The sequence below is a fragment of the Malus domestica genome, chromosome 11 (genome assembly GCF_042453785.1).
Source record: "Malus domestica chromosome 11, GDT2T_hap1".
NCBI classification, from domain to species: Eukaryota; Viridiplantae; Streptophyta; class Magnoliopsida; order Rosales; family Rosaceae; genus Malus; species Malus domestica.
In genome coordinates, this window is record NC_091671.1 from 33,578,131 (window position 1) to 33,600,338 (window position 22,208).

Here is a 22,208-nt window from a genome sequence, read left to right on the forward strand (position 1 = left end):
AGCATGGTTACAAAGAAAATGAAATGAATGAGAGTCATTCTCGCTTCAATTTTTTATTTCCTACTCATTCTTATTCTTCTTTTCCATGTGGAGACTAGGTCTGGCAAATGGGTCGTATTTTTCGTGTTTATGTCGTTTTAGTGTAACACATGTTATCTTAACAGGTCACGTCGTGTCACACTCATTATCTTAACAAGTTCTTACAGGTAAAATGACCAGATCCGTTATAACCCATTAAGATTTTTTTTTTATTATAAATTTGCACTTATCATATTGCCACATAAATATTATTTCGAAAACTAATTCGAAGTGAAAACCCCCAATTTTCACAAACCTTAGAAATGAAAAACCCCATTGAAGAAACGAAACCAATCTTAATTCGAAAACTAATTCGAAGCAAAACCTTATATGTTGAAAGTAATTCGAAAGAATCAACAATTACCTCCATTAGGGCTCGAGATTTGCTCGATCTAGAGAGAGAGAATCAGAGACCAAAGTAGCAAATCGACTGGTGGTGGGTTACTAGGTTGTATGTGGTGACAGTGGTGTGGTGGAGGGTGATTGGAGATGATGGTGGTAGACTCAGGGCTGGCCATAGTTGAGGTTCAAGACTGAGATTTGAGAGTTTAGTTCGAGGGAGAGAGAGAGAGCGACTGCTTCGATTCGAGCCTTCGAGAATAAGAGAGAGTGATTTAGGGCTAAGAAAAACATTGGACGACCAATATTAAATCTCAACCGATCCAACGGTCATCAATTTTCTAATTTAATTTAAATATATATATATATATATATATATATATTAACTTTCAGTTCAATTCAAAATTAAATCATTTTGTTGTTAATTATAGTATTTCTTTTTAGTGGTATAAAACTATTAAATTAATATTTTTTTTATCATGTACAGGTTACCCACGTGTATACCTAGACCGACCCATTATCTTAACAGATGCTTATCAAGTTACCCGATAACGACCCGATTCGTTATCATGTCAATCCGATAACCTGTTAATTTCGTGTCGTGTCGTGTCGAGTTAACATGTCGTGTCAGAACTTGTCAGGCATAGTAGAGACCTAGCAATTTATTTCCATTTTCTTTCTTTCTCATTCTTTCATCATATTTTTAAGGGAACTTTAACGAAAAGCTTCCGGTACTGTTCACTTTAACGAAAAACCACATTTTTACACTAAAAAGTCAATCCTGATACTATTCACTTTATCCTTTATTTTGTCCTTATCATTAAAACTTAAAATTTTCAAGCTTTTTTCATTAGTTTTTCTTATTTTTAATTAGTAGTCATGATGAATGGATAAGACCAGAAGATTAGCTAACAGTATCCACCAATCACCATCCCAAATCATTTTAAGGAAAGAAGAGGAGAAAATGGAAAAATTGAACTAGGATATATGGGAGGAGGATGAGAGCGTATGGTAGGACAATATTTGGGAGGTAGCTTTTTGCGGTTGGTGCTTGACAGTGTTATGATTCCTTGCCCACTCCCTCCCTCCATTTCGCTTCAAGTCTTCAACATTATCAGTAAAGCAAAATCAACTATAGCTTTTTCCTCACACTTTTCTCACACATATTATCACGTACCCAACATGAGAGAGAGATTAAAAGTGAGAGGACCCCCTCTTTCTCTTTGTTTTCTATATTTACTGCTCTCTTCGTAAACAAGCTTGCAGAAGAGAGAAATCAAGCTATGGACTTCTCAACCACTAGCTCATAATCAGAATGGTCTATCATAGGGATATTCTTATATAGAAGTGCTGCATGTTAAATTACGTTATCGAGATTAGCTCAATCAAGTGGTCCAATATTATAATAGATATGGTGTTAGATTTTCATCCATGTGTCCCGGTTTGAAACTCTCAGTAGTTTCGAGCCCTCCGTCTCCCCTTAATAATAATAAATAAATAAATATGATGTAGGTCAACTGGCCATTGGAATTGAAGATCAAGTTAAAAGGAGCAAATCGGACCAAATGAACAAATCAGTGCAAATTTTTTTGTTCAACAAAAATACAAATAAATTAGACTACCTGACAAAAGAATATTACTTATCTATAAATGAAATCTAATTTCTTATGACTTCACTTTCATTGTCACATCCCGGCCCGGGCCCCCACCACATCCCTGGCTCGACTCCACCGTAGCACAATATTGTCCGCTTTGGGCCCCAACCACACCCTCACAGTTTTGTTTCTGGGAACTAACACAAGAACTTCCCAGTAGGTCACCCATCATGGAATTGCTCTCGAGCAAACTCACTTAACTTCGGAGTTCCGATGGAACCGAAGCCAGTGAGCTCTCAAAAGGCCTTGTGCTAGGTAGAGATGAGAATATACATATAAGGCTTACTAGATCCACTCCCCTGGGCGATGTGCGATGTTACAATCCACCCCCCTTAAGGGCCCGACCAGGGATTGGCTCTGATATCAAATTGTCACATCTCGGCTCGGGCCCCCACCACATCCCGGGCTCTACTCCACCGTACCACGATATTGTCCGCTTTGGGCCCCGACCACGCCCTCACGGTTTTGTTTATGGGAACTCACACAAGAACTTCCCAGTGGGTCGCCCATCATGGGATTGCTCTCGCGCAAACTCGCTTAACTTCGGAATTCTGATGGAACCTGAAGCCAGTGAGCTCTCAAAAGGCCTCATGCTAGGTAGAGATGAGAATATACATATAAGGCTTACTATATCCACTCCCCTGGGCGATGTGGGATGTTACATTCATGCTACGTAGCATTAGATGCTACGAGCATTAGATGATTTGAATTCACACACCACAATAAAAGCAATAACTAAAATATTAGGAGTATAAATTTTAAGCTTTCCTAAACACAAACAAGATCTTTGATAAAGGAAGTATTAGTTCTCCGTTTCTCATGTGCACGTGAAGGCCCAAAGGCGCCAAAACGAGATGACATTGCCCGAAGCCCAGCTACGAAGCCTGAAGCAAATTGATGCCTTATTAGCCAAGGCATAGGCCATGTGCCTATGATTGAAGTGACAAGTGACAGAGACCAACTAACTACCAACCAAAAAGCACTTTTTAATGGCATAAAGGTGTAAATACAACATGACTCACTACCCTTGAAAGCCCTCAGCCAAGAGTGAAGCTAAACCAGTCGGGCTAAGTTGCCTATAAAAGCCAAGAGAGACAACAAAAACTAGGACACTCAACCAATCAAACAAACAACATACAAACTCCGCTTTCAAGCCAGATTTGCATCCAGAAAGCTAAAATCAACCTAGATTCAATCATTTTAGCAATAGTTCCCTTAGAAAAGCTATCTTTTGTCTAGTGTAAAAGCTCTAATACCTTCCTTAGTGTTGTAGTATTGATTCCCTAGTGTAAAACCTGTTTACGAACCATCCCTTTTTAGCTTACAACCTCTGTAAACACAAAGGAAGTGGCTGGAAGAAGTTCAACCTTGCCTGACAAGGTGAAATGTGACGACCCGTCCCTAAAAATTATGATTTTTATAATTTTAATAAGTGAATTTCTGAAAATGCCCTTCAAGGCAAAGTGTTGACTTTTGTTGACTGTCATGTCGTGTCACGAAACGTTCGTTTTCTTGGCGTATTTTTGTAGTACATGTTGCTATGGACGCGTAGGCGCAAACGGAAGGCGATTTAGAGTATAACGAAGGAGATATTAACATTTAAAATTGGGGGCATTTTAGTAAATTAGTTATTTCCTAGAAAGCTCCAAATTTTTGGAGCAAAATCTGATTGAGCCACGTGTGTGGCCCAGATTAAAGGAAAGAAAAGTGGGCGGTGGAGATGAAAAATAAAGGAGAGATAAGATAGGGAGCCAATGAGGGAGAGAAAAAAAGAGGGAAGTGACCAATGAGAGACAAGAGGAAGGAGAGAAATGAGAGAAGAAGAAAAAGAAAAACAAGGGAGAGTTGACCCGCAAAACCTGTCAAACCCGACCCATTTAACCCTTTTTCTGAGGCTTTTCCGGCGATTTTCTGACAAATCAAACCACCTAACCACTTGGGAAACACTCTAAGACCTTCCCTCTTTCCATTCCACCCCAAATTTGATGGAATCTAGCCTTAAAAATAGTAAAACCCTCAACGTGGGTGCGACGGGAACATGTGTAAATTCCTCAAATCCTGAAATGTTTTCATCCAATTACCACCACCAATAAGCTCCCCTCAACCACAAGAACAAAGCCCAAGCAATGTTTCAGGCATTGAAGTGAATTTGGAGGTCGAATCAAACACACCCAAATCTAGAGCTCCGGCGGATTTTCGTGAAATTTGGGCTTTTCTCGGCCAAATTGGCCTTAGTCACAGGTATGAAAGTTGCTCTACTAACTGAGATATTCATTTCTGTGAAATTTGTGACTTTTTAAAAATAGTTGAATTTTCCGGCGAGTCGGTGCGGCAGCGCGTGCGGCGTCGCGTGGCCAGTGGGCCGCCGATGCCATTTTACACCAAATCGATATATTGATCTTAGATTTGATATCCGCGCATCACTTGATTATTATAGCAATCGATGATCTAACTGTTGGATCGTCACCAAACTTTAATACATTTTAGTACGTAATATTTGAAGACTATAGGAATTTACAGATTAGGAATCCGATGTACAGATCTTCCCGAATTGGATTTGTAAATTCATAAAATAAACGTTAACCGCCATTTAGTTTTGGCAATTGGCGGAGATCCAACCGTTGGATCATAATGAAACTTTAGTATGATGTTTTAGAAGCATAATATGGGTATTTGAAAGTTACGGATTGGAAATCTGAGATGCAGATCTTCTAGATCGAGTTACGTAGGGTTCTGGACTCTACCGTCGATCTTTGACCGACAGTTGACTTTGGTCAATGGGTCTCAAATCATTCTAGAACGTCCTTAAGGATGTGTTTTGTGTAAGTTACGTGTTTTATTGATAAGGATTCGGAGATGTGGTTTGATAATTGTTCTAGGCGCCGATCGTTTGTGACGCCTTGATATTTGTGCTAAAGAGTGGTAGCGCGGACTCCAGGTGAGTGGGCTTTTGTTTTCTATATATATGCTTAACGATTTCCAGAAACTGTTTTTAAATGAATCTACGATTTAAATGCCATGTCAAGGATACATTATATTTTAGTATTTGCATTAGGATAGTTTTGCATACTATTGAATGATGCTGCGGAGGCCCAGGTAAGCTTCAGGTGAGTACATTATGATAATGGTGGTTGCATTGTGTATGGTTATACGTAGATGCATTTAAAGCTCATTATCCTGCACCCCGGTGTTAGTGCTCCTGCATGTGGCCAGGGCACAGCCTTTCACGTGATGTTCACCTCCCACACCGCACGCTCACCTTGGATTCAAGTTCGATGCACAGCCCTGTCGTACATACCACAATAGGTGGTTCTGACTCATAGGTGACCCACGATTTTTCGCACAATCTTCACATGATCGTATCACTTGAGTGTACTTATTTACACCCAACCATGTCATACAGACCACAATAGGTGGTTCTGACTCATGTGCAGGAATTGGTTTATAAGCTATAGGTTCAGCCGTACAGGTCATGTTAGGTGACTCCGTCTGACATATCATTTTATATTGATTCACAGCACTTGGCTTACATATTATTTGCTAAGATACTTGACATGGCATATACTTTGGTTTTTATTGCTCTCAAGCCTGATTTCTATATACGTATGTATTATTATTTTCTAGAAAAGTATACGGGTTTTACGGTGAGGGGTTAATATTTTTGGAAAGAGAAATGGTTTTAAAAAAAAAAAAGCTTTGTTTTGGCCCATTCACGTATTCTGTTTTTCGCCCTTCCAGGTCTTAGCTGCTGAAAGTTCGTATCGACGAGGATTCTTGGCGAATCTCAGCATAAGTGGCTACCTCTGAGGGTATGATCCTTACCCACACTACTGTACTTTACTTATGCTTTGACGTAGCGTGTGAAATGGGTTCATTCCTGCTCACAGCGCACTCTTGTCTTAAAACATTATTAGGTTTAAATTTATTCACATTTTTCCATATCACTATACTTTATGGCTTCGCCACCTTCCAGGTGTCGGCCAGCACAGCTTGATTCGAAGTCTTAGTGGACATTCCAGGTCGAGGTGTGTCATGAAATCTTGTTCGGGTCTCTTTGTTTGTACTTTAGCGTAATAGATCTATCGTCTAAATGTACTTTTCAGCATGTATTCAAGTTGTTCCCAACTGTTTTCTACTTAGTAGCCCCATTTGCATTCAGATATGGTTAACTTAATAAACCTGTTTTCATTAAGAACAAACTGAAATTGAGGAAATGGTTTGAAAGGCTCTGAACTCCCTCTTTTTGGACATATAAGATTATGAACTAAAAGTCCTTGTTTGCAAGGCAAGAAAAAGAACTTAGTGCAGACTTAACCCATTTGTGACAATCCTTTGATAACAAGAAGTTTAAGCAACTTGAGGCACAAGTAATCGGCATAAAACACACTTGTTCTACATCTGTTATATTGAGATAGCAGTGGCACGCCTAGCATTTTGTTAGTTTTGATTGCAAGCCTCAAGGCCTACACCAAAGGCCCGACAAAGGCACATTTCAAACTAACTTCAAACTCATCTTGCAGCACATCAAGCAGCAAGAGCCCGACTAACATTACACCAAGTGGCATTCACCCCTAGGGAGCTATGCGAGGGGCCATCCACCTTTGCCTCAAACATCATGTACATCATCGAGAATCATCAGGATTTCAAACATAAATGGAAGTAGCCATACCTGAAAAACTAAGCGTGACTTCTCCTTCACCTATTCTTATTCAATCGCATTTGTAGCCTATTTTTCAATAAAATGTTTAGATTCACACTGCAACTTCGTTCACTTTGAGCCTTAACCCTCTCAATGTCTGTCAAACTCCAATCTCCCTCGAATCCTATGTCACCCCCAACTCATAGATGTTTTGGTTTCAGCGATCAATCTTTCTTGAAAAGATAATTTTAACTTCGCTTGTGCTTTTGTTTTAATGTAAGATTAAGGAAAGTTTTAAGTTTGGATCACAATGATCACATTGAAAGTGTATTATCATCAAAAGAAACCATAAAAAAAAATTAGGCAAAATAATAATGTAGAAAATGATTGTGCGTAAATTACTTGGTAGAAGTGAACTTAATCCTAAATATAATATCCCAATTCTTACAATCCAACATTACCATGATGTAGATTGTCGGGAAGTGGAGTGCGTCCAAGAAAGATCGAACACCTTAGATTCATCTCTCTTGTGAAAACAATGTGTGTGTGTGTGTGCGCGCGCGCGCGTGCGTGTGTGAGAGTGAGAGAGAGAGAGAGAGAGAGAGAGAGACTTGAGAGAGATAAGCTTCCGTCGACCGTCGGCATAGTCACGTGGGATCCACTTCCACAAACAGTCTAAAAGTGCTTCTTTCTCCTCTCCAACCCTCTGAAGAAATTCTCACCACATGTGCTCAGCTTCATCGCCTTCTGCTGGCACTCTCTCTCTCTCTCTCTAAGCTTCATATGTACACCCCCATTCAAACAAAACATCTCCATTTCCATGTCCACCAAGCTCACATTTTGATTCCCTAACTCTCTCACTCTCTCTCTCGAACACAATGGACTCCAGAACTCGCCTTGACCATGTTCTCTTTCAACTCACTCCAACCAGAACAAGGTACATAGAAAGACACAATCTTTCGTGTAGTTTGATGTTGTTTTATGCAATTAAACACAAAACGTTATCTGGGTTTCTGCTAAAGTTTAATTTTTTCTGTGTTAAAAGATGTGAACTGGTGATATTTGCTGCTGGTGGAGGTGCAAACGAGAAATTGGCTTCAGGGCTTCTAGAACCATTTCTTGGTCACTTGAAATGCGCCAAAGATCAGATCTCGAAAGGAGGGTACTCCATCACTCTTCGTCCTTCGGCCTCCGGTGCCTCCTGGTTCACCAAAGCCACTGTGCAGAGGTAATTCTGTGCAAATGTATGTCTTTTTTTAAATTGTCTAGCATAATTGAGTGATAATTTCTAAATTTGATGGCCATGTTTGGATCTGGGTTCGGGCTAAATTTGGATGAAGAATTGATTTAATTATAGAAAGAAACACTTATAGTTGTAATTGAGATGAACAAAGTGGAGTTGGAGAGGTCAGAGTACATGAGATTTGATGTAAAGTTCTGGTCTTTAGCTTGTATGTGTTGCGGGTTTTGTCGTGTGTGAAGTGCGAAATAGTTGTTCACTGTTGACAGATTGAGTAATTGGTGTGAATGCAACAGGTTCGTGAGATTTGTTAGCACACCAGAACTTCTTGAGAGATTTGTGACCATTGAGAGGGAGATATTGCAAATTGAGAATTCAATTCAATCGAGTGAACTGACTGAAGGTGCAACTCTGAGATCCTTCATTATATTTACTCTGTTATTGTATATTCTTCAATTCATTTGTATATTCTTCAATTCATTACCTGCTGACTGCATTTACTGAATCTACGCCATTCTCAATTTGTCGAATTATTCTAGCATCAAAATCAATTATTAAATCCTGTTTTCTATAGAGGTCGTGAGTAAAAATAGGACAGATCCTCTCACAAGACAGGAGTAAGGGCGTGGACGTCTGATCCAACCCAGACCATGCAATGCATGGGCCACCCTCTGTCCTTATCACTTTAACTGCTACAGTTAAGAAAATTTGTATTCTAACTTTTGGTTTCTCAAATGTCTACAGCGGATGGGAATCAAAATAAGTCAACTGCAATCAAGGTATGTGTCATTAGGCAATTATATGTGAAAAAGTACCGATTTGTTTCCTTTTGAAGCTCTTGCAATTATAATGAACCCGGTTGTTGTGTTGTGATGGTGTTTTAGTTAAACAGTGAATCCTATGGAACCATTGATGCTGTGCCAGAAGAGAACTCCAAGTAAGTAATCTGGATTTTCAAAAGTTCATATGTGATTATATAACTACTTGGTTACAACATATTGCATTTCATGCATTAATTGTTCAGCTTTTGGTATTGAACAGGATTCGTCTTCAACGTGTTTTGGAAACCCGGAAGGTAGTGCTATGCAAAGAGCAAGCGATGGCTTATGCTCGTGCACTAGTTGCTGGATTTGAACTGGACTATATAGATGATCTTTTAGCTTTTGCTGATACTTTTGGAGCTTCACGTTTAAGGTATGAAAAGTTGACTTCACTTGCACCTGTTGCCGTATTCCATTAGTTTTTCGAACATGGAGCTTTATTGGGGATAATCGATTTTCAATGCTTTTATCCTCTTTCCAAAATTAATGTGATAAATTTTTAATTTTTTTGTTTCAAAACTGTCTTTCTTCTTTTTTTCTCATTTAGAGGTTCTGCATGTGTTATCTTTATTAAAGATGAAAATTTGTGTTTGATTTTTTCTTTTCAGGGAAGCATGCATTAATTTCATAAATTTATACAAGCAAAAGAACGAAGATAGGCTTTGGATGGAAGAAATAGCAGCAATGCAGGCATGCGCTCAGCCACAACTGCCGTACTTGAGAACATCTGGAATAATTCTTGCTGGAGAAGATAATGACCCCAATCAGAATATCATGATAAATGTTAACCAAGGTATTCTCTCTGTTGGGAAGAATGGCTCACTCGACACATCAGTGTCAGAGTCAACAAGTCATGGAAGTCAGGACGCGAACCAAGGTACGGTTGAACATCCATGAGTCTTTCCAGTTTCTACTTATAATTTGGCTGTGATCTACTTTACCCAAAAACTTCTTTTGCAACTTTATATTAGATAACTCAACCGTGACAGGTTTTAAAATCACAATTGATAGATGTTCCGATGTCTTTTTCATTTCACATCTGTACAATCTTATGTGCGAAGTCAGTTCATTTTTGCCTAAATAAATGCTACTGTATAACCCATTGTTAAGCTACTGTGGTATGAGATAAATTGTTCTGTAATATGAGAAAAACTGAGCTTCAGTCTCCAACGACGTCTTCTCTTGTCTTGTGCAGATAATAACTTGCCAGCATTGGATAAGACGTCATCAACAGATGGGAAAGCTCAAGTACCAAACCCATGGCCAAACCATCCTCAGTACATGCACAATTTTCAAGGTCCTATATATCCACAAATGCACCCCTATCAAGGTTACCCTTTTCCCGGTATGCAGGTTCCGCCATATTATCCTGGGAATATGAAATGGCCTCCGAATGGGGAGGAATCTGGTCCTATTTTTGATCAGGAATCTGATGGTCGGAGGAATCGTAAATCTTATAGGAATAAAAAGAAACATTCTCATGAAAAAGTAATGGAAAATTCAGAAGAAGATGGATCCGGTGACAACACTGGCTCTAGTTACGAGAGTGAACCTGATGATCAGATGCATAAGCAAAGACACGGGAGAAAGTCCTCGAGAAAGGTTGTTATCCGAAATATCAATTACATAACCTCTATGAGGGATGGAGAAACAGGAAGTGCGTCTGAGGGAAATTCATCCGACGAGGATGGCTTTGTTGATGGGAAATCCATTAAACAGCAGGTAGAGGAAGCTGTTGGGTCATTTGAGAAGAGACATAAATCAACCTCACACCGCCACAAGAAACAAGGTGGGGGCAAGTTCCGTGGCACTGTGGATGATTCAAATGGTGGTGTTGCAAATACATACGAGGGGGAAAAACAAAATGACAACTGGAATGCTTTCCAAGACCTTCTCATGAGGGACAAGGATGAAAGTTCGTTTGCCACAGAACCACACAATGTACAGCTTGAGGAGGAATATTTTTCAAGTAAGAACTCTGGTGAAGGAAAAGTGACCAAGCAACGGGCAGATTCAAGTGAATTTTTTGTGGTGACAGAGAGGGGTTCAAGTAATGAGAGTAAAACACGCGTTCAATACTTCGAAGGTGACGAGAATGTTGGCCGGATTACCATGAAAGGAGATAGCACATATGAGGATGTATTATTTTCACGGAGAACTGAAGAATCTGGGAACAAATCCCATGATACTTTATCTGATTGTGTCAATGAATTGTACATCACCAAATGTCCTAAAGAAGGGGATTGGTTCATGAACAACCAAACAGATATATCAGCAAATCGGGATGTCAACAATGATCTGAAATTGTTTGATGGTGTTGACGCAATTCATGCTGAGAGAAATAAGAGAGATGTTCTAGGGGATGACTCTTTCATGGTTCGAGACCGATCAGTAGTTGATCAATCTGATTCTCAGTTCAGGACAGATATAAGCTTCGTCCCAGAGATCAATGGAGCTACTCAAGATGAATATGGCATGCAAGAAACTTCAAATGATAAACCTGAAGCGTATGTTGTCCATGAACCGGATGACCTTTACATGATGCTTGACCGTGGTTCAGCTGTGGAGCATGCTGTGGCACCATGGACTCCCGAAATGGATTATGAAACTATTGCTTCATCATTTGAAGCCAATAAAAAGAATCCCGACACTGAAGCGAGTGATTCCGTTGAAGTTAAGCAGCCTTCTGATGGTAAGGGCAGGAATGATAAAAGTAGTGGAATTCCTGGACAAAAAGCTAGGTCTAAAGTTGTAAATGGATCTTTGGCGAAAAGCAAGTCTGATATCATATCAAGAAGCAAGAAACCTGCTTCTGTAAGCAAAAGCACAGTCCACAAGAGCAAATCTGAAATGGTATGCACTGAAAGAAACTCCCTTTGTAAGGTTTTCTAAGCTATTTTTAAAGATTTTATAGTCATTTCACTGACTGTATCTGATTTTTACTAATTTCTATAAAGATTTTTTGACCCTTTTCCCGTCAATTTGTGAGAGATTTATTATTTGGTGGCTTCATTATGCAGTTGAACTTTTTGTTTTGTGTTACCCAAACCAAATGGATTTTTTTTTTTGCTTAGATGTCTTGATACTTCATTTTTGTCCATTGCTATTAACACTCTCCCTCTCCCTTCAGTCTCCTTTTTGCTGGTTTATTGACTATCTTTTCCAATATATATCAGGAAGAAGAGCGGAGAAAGAGAATGGAGGAGTTACTGATTCAACGCCAGAAGAGAATTGCTGAAAGGAGTGGTTCTAATACAGAAACGTCTAAGAAGGCCCCAGTGGAAAATAAAGCTGCCAAAATTTCCATGACTAACACGAAGAATGAGACTAAGAAATCAGATAAGCCTGTCATCCGGAGTTCCACCATCGAACGCCTTGCAACTGCGCGAGTAGCTGAAAAGTTATCAACTTCGCCAAGTTCTGGTCAACCCAAAAAACAGAGCATCAAGGCAAATGGCGTGATTGCAACTGCATCATCACAGAAGGCAGCTGCTGCAGTGAATAAGAAACCCAGTCCAAACAAAGCCAAACCTTCGGATGCAAAAGATAACCTGAAGAATTCAAATGAAATAATTTCATCTAACTCTGATATCCAGGAAAAGGTTTGCATAGAATCCACAGAAGCACTGCCGGTTAAGTCAGAAGCTGCACTTGTAACTCAACCCACTACTGCCATCAATCATTTGGAAGAGACTAAGGAACTGCACGGCACATCTTCTGTTGAAAAGAATGAGGGAAATTTGATGGTACAAAGAGAGGCATTGGAGAACGGAAGCTGCAACGGGTATTCTCCCAATTTGGTTTCATCGGTACCTTATGAAGAGAAGGCTCAACAACTGAATCAGTTCACAGGTGATGTTGAAGAGTTGTCTAAAGAATCTCCAGTTCTAAGTGAAGGCAAAAGAAATTGTATCCCGGAAATGAGTGTATCTCCTCCTATTCTGGGATCCCCTAAGAAAGCTTCGATTGTTTCAGCCGTGAACATTGAAGAAAATGGTGCAAGAACTAAGAATTTACCAGTTTCTGAGATTTCTGACATAGCAATCTCTACTCCACCAAGTGATGAAACACTCGCGGAACAACTCCACTCCAGGAAGAAGTGGAACAGCGACGAGAACTCTTCTAAAGCTGCAAAAGGGTTTAAGAAGCTTCTATTGTTTGGGCGGAAGAGCTGAAATACTCCTGTCAATTGATACTGTGGAGCTTAGATAATTCATTGGTAGTAGCTTTTGAGTGCAGCATGTAGTAATATTTTTGCATTGGTTTCTGGGTTGTTCGTGTCCGAGGGATGGACCGACCAATTCAATTGCTTGATAATGCAGCTGATGCATTCCTTATGGCTGTCAAGTGGAATAGCCTCCCGCTCTCGTATACAATAAGGCCTACAAGTGTTGCTGCCACACAAGGAGAACACCGTAAGTTATGTATTTTTTTTGTATATCCAAGGAATATAGAAAGATAGCCATCTGTTTATCCGATATAGCTTGTGCATTTGAATTGATAGACAATACGACTTATATTCTGCATCTCTTGTAATATTATTTCATGTCATCTGTCTGTTTGTGTAAGAACAGACATCTTTGCACCTTTGTTAATCAGCAAGTATATAATGTTTGTATGTCACTGATCCACACAGGCTCAGCTTGCCGATCTACTAGTTCAAAATGGCCGCTCAATTGGTCTTGGAATAAGAATTCGTAAGACGTATCTGTAGTTACATGATTCAACATCGTAGATATGGTTGGACTTCTCTTCTTTTTTCGTTCGAACTGTTTTTGGTTAGATTTGTCATGGAGGCCTTGACAGTTCTGACTCATTTGTTGAAACTAAACCAATTAGAATTCTCCTGTCTGTATAAGTAAAATGTGCATAGAAGAATGAGTAGTTGGAATCCTAAGAGTTTAAGCAAGAATCATTCTTCTTAAACAAAATCATAAACCCCATTGCTGCATCCTTCTCAAATCATCAGAAAACTGAAAAGATATTACGATGCCTATACTCTGCCGTGAGCCACTTAAGTTTGGCTATTAGATCATCATATTTCAGAAGTTTGGGGTGGACATGGCTGGAGCAAGGAGACATTCCCTGCGGCATTTTATGTCCATCAACCGAACCAGCGAAAGAATGGCAACTCTTCACCAGCATCTTGGAGCGATCTTTGTTCACAGCATCCCCATTTGTACATTTTCTAGGTAAAGGAGTCATGGCATGTGTCCTAGGGTTTGTATTTCTATCCTATGAGTCAATATCTTGAACTGCATGTATCTTGGTTTTTGGTTGAGCCAACCGAACCAGCAGTGCTGTTTGAGCCATTTTGAGAATGCGTTGGCGTGGCCAGTGATAGCTTGCCTTTCGACAGCGAACAACGTATCCCGGGACTCTTCTTCTCTGTCTCCGAATTTCTGAATTTGTTATTGAATCCCATCAGCTTTCTGCTCATACTTGAAATCTTTGTCTGCAAAGCTATAATTCTGTGCCGTGCATCAGGAAAAGCACTTTTAGGAAGTTCATCAAATTTACATTACATTAGGTTCAAACCACAAGTAGGACTAAATTTTATTGTGCAAGGTTTAAACTTCTGATGTGAGGTTCTGTTAACAATGTCGTCAATAATGTGATCAGTAAATGTAAATGTGAGACAAATAGCATTAGCGTGCACTTGGCGTGTTGTGCCTTGGCTATCCTGAAGCGCTAGCTGAACATTAGTGTTCTTCATTATATCACCTATTAAATCTTGTTTCACATCATTGGAATCAGAGTTATGCATGGTTTCTCCATCAATTGAGAATTCACACGATTTCCAGGAAGTAATTCGACGCTGATAATATCGAGTTCCCGTCCGCATTGCTCTTTGAACAGGCCACCCAGCAGAATTAGCTCTGGCAGTTCACCACATCTTGAGGCAGCAAATATCAAACTTGCAACTGCTTCTCCAACAGCAGCAGGCAAGTCCTGCACTGTCCTGCAGAATTTAATGGTTTGTTAAATTTTTATATTTGTGTAAGTGATACGGGGAGCGAGGAATTGAATTCGGAACTTTTAAGTGCTGAATGTTTTAACCAACTTAACTACAAAACCCTCCTACTTACCTGTTACGTAATGCAGTTGCAGAAATGATTAATTTGATCATATGCAGCTATAAGCACTGGTCCTTATGGAGTTTCTCAAAGCAAGAGTTTTCATTTCGAGAGACTTCAAATCAAATTTAAAAGTTTTTTTTTTTTTTTTTCTACAGTGTAACCGAGAATATATCGCTTTGTATTTAGATTTATTTATGGAAATACAAAATGATATATCCTAGTTTGTACACAAGGATTCTCTTATTCTGATGATCAAAAACCAAGTGGCCAAAATTCGTTTAGTACATGGGTAGATGGGAATTTCGATGGTTTCTTGTTGCTCATTTCGTAATTCAGTTGTTGAATCTCTTTTTTACATTTTTTTTTTTAGGAATGTTCTTGGACTGTGGGTCTTTGACTCTTTTGGTCTTGATTGTTGGAGCTTTTTCGTCGTCACTCTTTAGTGGTTCAATCAGTGTTACAAATTTTTTTTTTTTTTTTTTGAAACTTTTCTTACAACTTTTTATGGTTCTACTCGAAAACTTTGGATTATAGTGCCTTGTACTTTTATATTGGGCACTTGGTTTCTTCGCAATAAAATTTGGTTTGAGGGCAATTTTGGTTTCCTAGATTATGCGAAGTGCTGGCTAGTAGCTCGGTTTCGTGACTCGGCTCTAGTGTGTTTTTTTAGTGGTAGCTCCTCTTCAATGTTGCCTATTTTCTCAATATTGGGTATCTTGCCGCTTTCTATTGCGGCTCCATCTTTTATTCCATTCATGTAAAGGTTGTCAATGGCCAAGTGGCTCAAGATTAACATTGATAGGTCTTGTGCCAATGAATGTGCTGGATTTGCAGGGATGTTTTTGCTCATCGGAGGGTGGGCCGCTCGGTGCTTATGCGTCAAACACAAAATTTGTAAGTTGAGTTGCTGCAGAAATTCTTGCTTTCATTGAGGCCGTGCTTATTATAGCTTGGGTTGGGTATTGAAAATATTTATGGATTGAAATAGACTCCATGTTAGTTATTCACTATTTTTTTAATTAAGGCTCCTAATGAGGTTCTATGGTTCTGATGGTGGGATGAAAGAATTGTCTCTGACAACTTAGTTAAATGCAATTTATATGTACACATATCTATAGAAGGAAATCAGGTTGCTGATGTTTCAGCTTCATTTGGGACATATAGTTATGTTTATTATTGATGTTCTACAATTCCAGATTTTGTAGCATTTGCTCATGCTTGTGACATTTCGTTCTCTTTAGTATCGTTTATCATTTTCGTTGATCGATTTGTCTTTGTGGGTCTTGGCATAGTCCCTCCGCCTGTATCTTTTTCGTTTACTTTCATTTATTATCAATAAATTTAGTGGAGAAGGGACCGGCAGGGGTTTCTAGGTGTAATGGTCCCAACTCTTTCGGGGAAGGGTGGGTGTCTCGCAAACGACCATTGCTAAAAAACTAATCTCGCCTAATCTTTCTCCATCTGAGATTAAAAGAAGATGGTTTGTAAAGCTTCATTATTCTCTACAAACTATGATTCCTTTCTACTTTATCCTACCACTTGTGTTAAGGTTTGTAAATTTTTTGTTAGTTCTCTCTCTAATGAGTTTAATAATTCTTCTAATAGTATAGATGACGCCATGCAACGGTTACAAAATATAAAAACTCATTGAGGATAATTATGGTTATTGTGAATAGATCATGTTATCGAAGCATATGTTAATTTTAACTTTCGATTACTTTGAAATTTGGATATATGTTATGATGTTTTGAGTTAGTAATTTTATAAATACTTCTACATTTGTGAGAAGCCTCTCTTCACATGAAATCTTGACTCTGCCATTATCGATTATTAAACGCCCAATCTCACGATGCTCGTGTTTCTTGTTAACCGCCAAATCTAACGAACAAGATAAGGTGAGGGCACAGAGAATAAAGCACAGGTTGTAGTGTAGGGTATAAATCCAGAAAGGAGACGATGAAAGACGAGCAAACACTGAAAGCAAGGATCAAATCTTCTTCCTTCATTCGTGCATTTCACGAGTCCCAAAAATACCTCAATATCAGCCGTTGGATTTGATCTATCTTGTTGATGAAAAAGCCTACTGGCCTTTATACGCTTAAGAAGCATCCATTGATTCTCTCTGTCTCTCTCCCAAAAAAGGATCCTCTCCGAATCTCTTATACCAAATTCATCAATTCGAATTTTTAAAATTGATGCAACGACTGGAAACTAAAAACAGAAATCTCATTTAAAAGTTATAATAAATTAACAGTTGAATTAAATTTTAAAAACCCGAATAGATGAATTTAATGAATTTGATGAAATGAATCCGGAGATGGTCCATTTCCCTCCTCTCTTCCCCTGTCAACAACCACTACACAAATAACCCCTCACCGACACCTCACCGACAATATTGATTACATCATTATTCATATGAAACGCTTTCTGGTGTGGTACGGATCCTTTAAATCCATCTATGCCAAATTTACCCCTCCACCAATAAAAGGCTAAGCTTTTCTTGGCTTCTTTGAGACATAATTAAGAAAAGTATGTTAAATATAAAAAGTGATTATTTGGGATGTCCAACTGTGACATGAAAGTCTTGCTGCATATGCACATTGTGTTTATATATCATTTTCCAGCATTAATTGATGATGGAACCTTTTTTATTGAAAAATTGTAAGTAGCTTGGGGAATTTGAATTTGTAACATACTGAGATTCAAATGACAACCATCGGTTTAACTTATTCATTTTAAAAAAAAATCAATTATCAAAATTACTGGCATTCTAGCTTTTCACTTTGCATGTGATAAAAACTCTACAAAATTTATAGAGCGAGAAAGTGAATGCAGAATTTCAAATTAAAATCATTAATTTCACAATAAGAATTGAGATTTTTTAATTATTAGAGGTGGAAACTTCGAACTTTGAACATTTTTCAACATTTGAAAGAGAAGTATCACTGGACTAATAGATAATTGATAATATAAATAAAACCTTAAAGTCTGTTTTTTGTTAGACAACACTAATATGCTAATATGCTATTCAGTATGAGCTCAAACAACATGTTTTCATTTTGTTTGTATCCTCCACTACTTTCATCAAACACACATAAATTTATTAGTTTTTTTTTAATGCAATATCAATAAGAAGTATGCATCTTAAGTGATTAAGAACCTTAATTTTTGTTTTTGAAGTCCTAAATATGATTCTGCCTTTCACAGTTATTCCTGGTAGTATAAAATAGAATACATAAGAGAAATTTAACTCCCAATATTCCCTTGACCAACAATGGCTATTTTGGTAATTTAACCAGGTGATAAACCCATTTTCAAGTCACTCAACTGGTGGCATATAGCTTTCTGATGGTAATAAATCTATTCACTATTTTTTTTTTCTAAATATTTCTTCACTTATTCAATACATTTCAGAGTTGGATTTTGTATTTAGAGGAAGAAACAGATAGACAAAGGGTACAAATTGTGGACTAGAGAGAGAGAGAGAGAGAGAGAGAGAGAGAGAGAGAGAGATCTGGGGAGTAAGTGAGTGAGTTCTTGAAGCTATGGCATCCAAGCTTCTACTGATTACGGTCTTCATCCTCAATGTCATTGCTTTTGGGCTTGCTGTTGCAGCTGAGCAGAGAAGAAGCTCTGTAAGTTCTCTCTTTCCCCTTTTTCTTAAGCTATGAAAATTGTCTTTTAATGGATATGTTTGTAGAGACAATTGAATTTTGATTCTGGGTTAGTGCAATATCTGTCCTTTTGCTGTTATGTTCTGTTTGGTTGCTGAGAAAATGCAGGAAACTCGATGCATTCTGTTTTAATTCTTGGGGATTAAAGAAAATAAAAGCAACCCATTTGGTATTTGATTGGCCTAATACTTTTCGATTTTAATTTTGTTATTCTGATCACATCGGGCCCCAAAAATGTGGGTTCAATCAGAAATGCGATAGGCAATAAAATTGTGTTCTTGCTGATACAAATAATTTGACTCCATGGCCAGATCTACTGATATTGATTGTTTTCTTGTAGTGTTGTTCTTCTGTTCATGTATATGATTTTCTTGGAGAATTTGTCGGAGCAAATTGTAATGATTGCTGAAACATATTCAGGCAAATGTAATTGAATAAATTGGTGTTCTTGAACGAAACAACTTGTTTTGGGAGATTTTTGAGCCAAATAAGAGAGTTTATTTACAAAGAACTTCAAAAGTCGCCCTCTTTCGTTCAGAATTGTTGGTTGAGCATGAGAGTTGTGATTAATTGCAATGGGGTTTGTATCTCGGTTGGTTAAGAGCATGCACCCTAGCAACACGCAGGTCCTTAGTTCAATTCCCCGTCCCCCCAGTATCGATTGTATCACACACAAAAAATAAAAGAGTTGTGATTAATTTTGTATCCAAAAAACTTCCTTCTTATAATTTGTTGTTGATTTAGCCCCGTACCTCAGTCAGCATAGGAAGTAAGATTCCACAGAGCTTTCCCCTCCCCACCATAAATTAAATAACTGAAATCTTGACATGAGCCAAATAATACACTATATAGTTTTGCTTATGGTTGGGCCCCTTGGCAGTGTCGATTATATGACAGCAATTGCTTCTTGCTATATACTATATAGTACATAATACATATCTACTTCTCTCAAAAGTTAATGTTTGTTTGCTATTGTCATAGCTTCCCACTACGCAATTATATATTTCACTTAACCCCTTGAGTAATCGAACCGAGACCTTAAAGTAAACCAGTTTTACATTCATCATATTCACATCTAAACTGGTTTATTCATTCTCAACATAATAGCATAAAAGAAGTGCATTTGTTTCTGATGTATGAGGTAGTCCTTGCTAACTAACAGTCTATCTGCGTTGTTAATGGCAGGCAAAGGTCGTTCAGGATACTGACGTGAATTACAACTACTGTGTCTATGAGTCAGACATAGCAACTGGCTATGGGGTTGGTGCATTTTTGTTCTTCTTGGTAGGTCAGGTCATTATAATGGTGGCAAGCCGATGCTTCTGTTGCGGGAAGCCATTGAGGCCTGGAGGGTCAAGAGCTTTGGCAGTTATCCTTTTCATAATCTGCTGGTAAGATTTATAACATACTGAGAAAACTGTTGCCTAATGGATTGAGTATAATTTGTCGATTTAATTAGATCAACACATTTGTTTCTTATAAATGCATGCTAAGTTTAGATTTTAAGTTCGACACCAAAATTTAAGGTTCACATCTTGCAATGGATTGTCATATAGATACGATGTACTTACACTTCTTGATGTTACTCATACCAGGGTATTGTTCTTAATCGCTGAGGTGTGCTTGTTGGCGGGTTCGGTGAGGAATGCATACCACACCAAGTACAGGACCATTTTCAGCGAAAGCCCTCCAGATTGCCAGCAACTAAGAAAGGGAGTTTTCGGTGCAGGGGCAGCTTTCATTTTCCTCACCACAATTGTTTCTGAGTTCTACTATGTTTGCTATTCCAGAGCCAGGGAAAGCTTCCAGCCATACGGGGGAGAGGCTGCAGTTGGTCTCGGAACCTTCAAATGATTTCATCGTCATCAGAATCAACGCAATAGATGGACATAATCGTCATTATATTGTATTAGATCATTTGACCATGTCTGGACTCCCACATTTCATGTTTTGAGTTTCATAATGATGTATTGAAGGGTTTGGTTCAGTTGAGCTTGTATTTAGTGTGTATTAGTACTTTATATTTTTTACACTACCGTTGAATTTTTTTTCTCTGATTGTCAAATATGGTATTAATAATAGAAAAATCATTGCTTGTAATCTGTTGAGTGTGAATCGGGGAATCAAGGGACGTTGAATGTGCTTATAAGACAGTTACTTCTTATTTTGCCAATTTAATTTATGATAAAACTTAAAGGGACTTTCTTTCAAGAAAGTTCATGTTTTGTCCAAATGGCGTCCGTTAATCTTATCAATAGGCCTCCCACTGAGTGGTATGTCAAAAACAAAAGTGAACTTAAACTCTGTTGAACTTAAAGATTGGTGCAATGTAATTAAGCCTAACATATACGTTTCTTAACTATTACATAGTAATCTTTGCCTAAAAATAGCAAAATCTCACTTGGGCAAAACTACTAAAAGTTTGTACCACGAGGGTTTTAATCTTAATTCTTTTAGGGAAATTTTAGGGTAAAGTACAAAAAACTACCTTAATTATTGGTGTACAACACTTTCATACCTTATTTTTTTAAATTAACAATGTCATACATCATCTTACAAATTTGTGCCAATGTCATACCTCCGTCAGTTTTTCTGTTAATTTCTCCGTTAGTTGTTTTTTTTCTTTTTTCTGGGTTGCAGCAGGTAGGAAGAAAGGAAGGGAGATGAAGATGGGGGAGACGAGAGAGGGCGTGGGGGGGGGGGGGGAGGGACAAAGTTTTGTGTATTTTTTTTTTCTTTCTTTTTCTTGGGTTGCAGCAGGTAGGAAGAAGAGGAAAGGAGATGAAGATGGGGGAGAAGAGAGAGAGGGCACACGGGGGGGGGGGGGGAATTTTTTTTTTTTTTTTTTTTTTTGGTCTAGGTTGCAGCAGATAAGGGGAAGAAGAGGAAAGAAGATGAAGATGGGGAGAAGAGAGAGGGCGCCTGGGGGGGGTAAGGGACAAAGTTTTTTTTTTTTTTCTGGGTTGCAGTAGGTAGGAAGAAGATGAAGGGAGATGAAGATGGGGGAGAAGAGAGAGGGCGTAGGGGGAAGTTTTGTTTGGTTTTTTTTAACCTTTCTTTATTATTTTAATATTTTAAAAATATTAAATGATTTTTTTTTAATTTTTAATTTTTTTTTATTAATTTTTTAATACAAAGTGGGTCCCGAATCAAGCCACGTCAGCAATTAACTGAGAAATTAACAGAAAATTTGACGGAGGTATGACATTGGCACAAATTCGTAAGATGAGGTATGACATTGTTAATTTTAAAATATGAGATATGAAAGTGTCGTGACACCAATAGTTAAGGTAGTTTTTTGTACTTTACCCGAAATTTTATTTAAACCCATATAACCTATTTCTACACCCAACTTAAATTTTAAATGTTAATTGTCTATTGTACCCTATTGCATAATTACTATTAAGTACAAAATGAAATTAATAATAAAACTCAAATTTATCAATAAACTCAAACACTATAATTAAACCCTACAATCACTCTTTGTTTATCCTAAGTTCATTTCGGCTAAAACTCTAATAGCTCTCATAAAGAAAAACAAATTTTTTTATTGATGGATGGTGATTTTGAAGTTTTGAATCTTCCAACCAAGGTATGACTCAATTTATAAATTTTGTGTTCGCTTGATTTCAATTTTTTAGAGTTTAGAAGATGAGTATTTTAAATTTTACATGTACATTCT

At 38.1% G+C, this 22,208-nt stretch overlaps 2 protein-coding genes across 3 annotated transcripts; both read left to right on the top strand.

Moving 5' to 3' along the window:
- Positions 1-7,167: 7,167 nt before the first annotated feature.
- LOC103448648 (COP1-interacting protein 7-like) lies at positions 7,168-13,494 on the top strand. 2 transcript variants are annotated; one of them, XR_011573051.1, is made up of 10 exons: positions 7,168-7,648; positions 7,757-7,939; positions 8,248-8,354; positions 8,696-8,730; positions 8,836-8,888; positions 8,993-9,145; positions 9,381-9,649; positions 9,968-11,625; positions 11,949-13,187; positions 13,409-13,494. XR_011573051.1 is itself a non-coding variant. In XM_017335856.3 (9 exons), exons 1-9 carry the CDS (start codon positions 7,590-7,592, stop codon positions 12,945-12,947), a joined length of 3,516 nt encoding a protein of 1,171 aa, XP_017191345.2. In that variant the 5' UTR covers positions 7,168-7,589; the 3' UTR covers positions 12,948-13,390. The 2 variants fall into 2 exon arrangements, 1 of the variants encoding a protein (XP_017191345.2); XM_017335856.3 differs by lacking the exon at positions 13,409-13,494 and having other exon boundaries at positions 11,949-13,390.
- A 4,489-nt stretch (positions 13,495-17,983) lies between these two features.
- LOC103448647 (uncharacterized) lies at positions 17,984-20,626 on the top strand. Its single transcript, XM_008387912.4, has 3 exons — positions 17,984-18,487; positions 19,712-19,917; positions 20,122-20,626. The coding sequence occupies exons 1-3, from the start codon at positions 18,398-18,400 to the stop codon at positions 20,378-20,380; spliced, it is 555 nt and encodes a 184-aa protein (XP_008386134.2). The 5' UTR covers positions 17,984-18,397; the 3' UTR covers positions 20,381-20,626.
- Positions 20,627-22,208: the final 1,582 nt, after the last annotated feature.